This window comes from Aplysia californica, unplaced genomic scaffold (assembly GCF_000002075.1).
Source record: "Aplysia californica isolate F4 #8 unplaced genomic scaffold, AplCal3.0 scaffold00284, whole genome shotgun sequence".
NCBI classification, from domain to species: domain Eukaryota; kingdom Metazoa; phylum Mollusca; class Gastropoda; order Aplysiida; family Aplysiidae; genus Aplysia; species Aplysia californica.
In genome coordinates, this window is record NW_004797554.1 from 242,699 (window position 1) to 246,300 (window position 3,602).

The 3,602-nt window shown below is 43.8% G+C and overlaps 1 protein-coding gene across 2 annotated transcripts in view; it reads left to right on the plus strand.

Annotated features, from left to right (window-relative positions):
- Positions 1–1,690, plus strand: part of LOC101849471 (thioredoxin domain-containing protein 12) — a 10,874-nt gene extending 9,184 nt beyond the window's left edge. For both annotated transcript variants that reach the window (XM_005101457.2, XM_005101456.2), the window contains exon 7: positions 990–1,690. In XM_005101457.2, the coding sequence (XP_005101514.1) occupies positions 990–1,087 (98 nt within the window). In that variant the 3' untranslated portion in view covers positions 1,088–1,690. The remainder of the gene's footprint in view (positions 1–989) is intronic.
- Positions 1,691–3,602: the final 1,912 nt, after the last annotated feature.

Here is a 3,602-nt window from a genome sequence, read left to right on the forward strand (position 1 = left end):
TTCTTCTTCTTCTTCTTCTTCTTCTTCTTCTTCTTCTTCTTCTTCTTCTTCTTTTTTTAAAATTAGTATTAGTACATGTATTAGTATTATCAGTAGTATTAATCATTTGAAGGTCTGCTTTCCACTTCTGTGACATATTGATGCTACAAATAGTGTACAAGTCCAGCACACCTCCCAACGTGTTGGTGCACCCTGGCCATCTCTGGCCTCACCCTGTATGACATAACTGCACAGTCTCCTCACTTTGTATGACGTAACTGCACAGTCTACATCTTGTATGACGTGACTGCACAGTCTACACCTTGTATGACGTAACTGCACAGTCTCCTCACCTTGTGTGACGTAACTGTACAGTCTCCTCGCCCTATATGACGTAACTGCACAGTCTACTCACCTTGTATGACGTAACTACACAGTCTCTTTACCATGTATGACATAACTGCACAGTCTCCTCACCATGTATGACGTAACTGCACAGTTTCTCCCCCCCCCTGTATGACGTAACTGCACAGTCTCCTCACCATGTATGACGTAACTGTACATTCTCCCCGCCCTGTATGACGTAACTGCACAGTCTCCTCACATAGTCTTATATCAAACACCTCTGATCTCCCCTACTTCTTTTTTTATGTTTGTTACTCTCTTGTAACACTTCTAATCTTCTGGCGCTCATACGACCTTATGCAGTTGCGAACGCCGTAAAACCTCTACTAAAACTAAAACTAACCTATTCTGTGATTATTCCTAGCAAGAAATATGTGTACTGTGACAGCACTGTCTCTCAGATCAGTCCCGTACTTTGATGTATATTACGAACTCCTCCATCTCTTCTTTGTATGTTACCCTATAGTAATGACTCCAATCATCGGCACTTATATCACTTATTTGTTTGCAAGTGCTGTAAAGCGTTTACTAAAACGAACTGCTAACATAATACCCCCCACCCACACCTCCTTCCATTTATCGACATTCAAACCGGCCTCCTCCAGTCCTAGACAGCATGAAGAGGGTACTGAAGCAGACAGGTGGAAACCCAAACGTGCTTGAAACCGTCCGTCCCCGATCAACCTCCAGAGGTCGTCGCTGAGCGTTGCATTGAGTCATAACACATTACACTGACGTCACAGCCGATGACGTCACACTACACTGCCAGCACAGCCGATGACGTCACACTACACTGCCAGCACTTCTGATGACATCACAGCCAATGATGTCACACGACCACACACGCCACCTACGTCAGCATCCTACGATACAGACGGGAGACAAGTCACGTGGGCCTGTCCATGTGACCGCACCAGCACAGTATACATGATAAGAAAACTACACAGTCCATGTAGGCGTGCTCAAGACCAGCTCCTAGTGACGTACGCAAAAACGTCAACCCACTGATGACGTACGCAAACAAGTCAACCCGCGGATGAGACAACAGCAAAGTCACGAGACAAAATTCACAAACAGCGAGCCTGGGAATTGTCAAAGATCACAAAAGGACTTGTAATAATCACAAGACTCCAATGACGTCACAAACGGTGCGGAAATCGTAAAGGGGCACACTGTCCTTCCTTTCGAAAAATCTCAATCTGATCACAAATCCTCTTAAACAGATCATGTCTGTCCAGTTGACCTTCAGATTCTGGGGTCAAGGAGAGATGTCAATAAAAGAGTGAATGGCCTATCTAAACTCTAACCCTTTGCTTAATGTTTTTCTTTTTTTTCTTCTTTTTTTTTTCTTTGGCTTGCGTGTACTTGCCTTCCTTAGTTAGTTTTTGAGATTGTATTTTGCCACCTCCCAAAAGGTGGAATTTGTTTTTTCTTTCTGTAAAAGTTTTACAGCACCACACACCACAAGGCCATATAACATTGGAGATTGGAGGTGTTACAAGAGAGTAACATGAATTAAAAGTAGGAGAGATGAGAACGATAGACATTTGATAATGATAGGAAAGAAAGAGCGAGCCTTACCAGAGCAGCTGCCAACCACCCACTCTCCAGCTTTCCTGTTTTGTTAGATCGCAACTCGTAACAACAGAGCCTACTTTTCTTTCCTTGTTTTGTTCTGTTTTGTCTCTCTTGCTTTTCCCCTCCACAATTTAGAGTATTTTGGAGGTGGGCTGCTTCAACTGTGCTTGTCACGGTGAACCCAGGCCGAAAGGAATACACATTTCCGGCAGACAGTCAGTTAGTAATTGACAGTAATGAGACATAAAAATATATGTTTTCTTTCTTATTGGATGACAAGCATAACCAAATCACCAGACACGAGACAGACACCTACCCAAAGGAACACTCGCCCTTGTCCAACATCTATCTACAATGACATGCTGCAGTCCATACTCTCCACGACCCCAGGCCACTTGTCTCTGTCATTCCCATTCCGGCACCAGGCAAAGACCGCCATACCCATCTAAGTCATCTAACTTAAGTAACTACTCCTACAGACCTCAGTTGTCAGTGTCAGCGTACAGTAGTACTAGAATCTACTACAGACCCCAGCAGTCAGCGTACAGTTGTACTAGAATCTACTACAGACCCCAGCAGTCAGCGTACAGTTGTGTGTACTAGAATCTACTACAGACCCCAGCAGTCAGCGTACAGTTGTACTAGAATGCACTACAGACCCCAGAGGTCAGCGTACAGTTGTACTAGAATCCACTACAGACCCCAGAGGTCAGCGTACAGTTGTACTAGAATCCACTACAGATCCTAGCAGTCAGCGTACAGTAATGTTGTACTCAGTGGCGGTGGGCGGACCAACGTTTGAGTGGGGCTTAGGTTGCTTCCTCTTCTTTAACTTTACCACCAAATACTATTGAAATAGCAAGCAATAAGAACTGAACAGTGAAGATTTGTCTATACTCACAGAGAGCCTCGGCATTTTGATAATTATTCAAACGAGAAGAGTCACCTTTGTCTGCCATTTCTTTGTTCTAGATTACATTTTTCTGAATGGTGGGGACGAAACCGGTTCACCTCTAAATTGCCTGTATTTAATTTTCACCTGATGAAAAAGTTGCCTTAAAAGTGGTTCGACGTGATTTATAACAGTTAAATCTCAGCGGCACGAACATAAACATGCACACACAGCACTTCAAACATAAATATTCCGTCCATGGCCGTGTAGTCGAGCAAAGTAGAAAGCACCTAACAAACGTCCAATGAGCGCACATGTAACTGTGTCAGTGGGGGAAAGTGTGTTTTAAACTTACTTTCTTTCACCCCAATGCTGGGAGAGCGTGAGCCCTCAGTATAGTGTTCTTTTTTCAAGTCCTCTGCCATTTTACAAGAAGAGTTTTAGGAACGACCGTGGGAACCGGTTCATACTTCGTTGAGCCCTAAAGACATTGATTGGCTCTTAGGTTACTATAGTCGTAATTAAGCGGTGACAACTGTGATTGGATAAACGAGCAAACCGCCAAGTTGATCACTCTGTTATCATTGTGTGCGATTATAACGGTTTCAACTGCTTATTTCGTTATTTAATCGTAATTCAAGAAACTTTTATTTACTTTGGGTTAGAGTTGAGGGTAGGGCTGGGGGCTCAAGCCCGTGAGCGATCACTACCCACCGCCACTAGTTGTACTAGAATCTACTGCAGACCC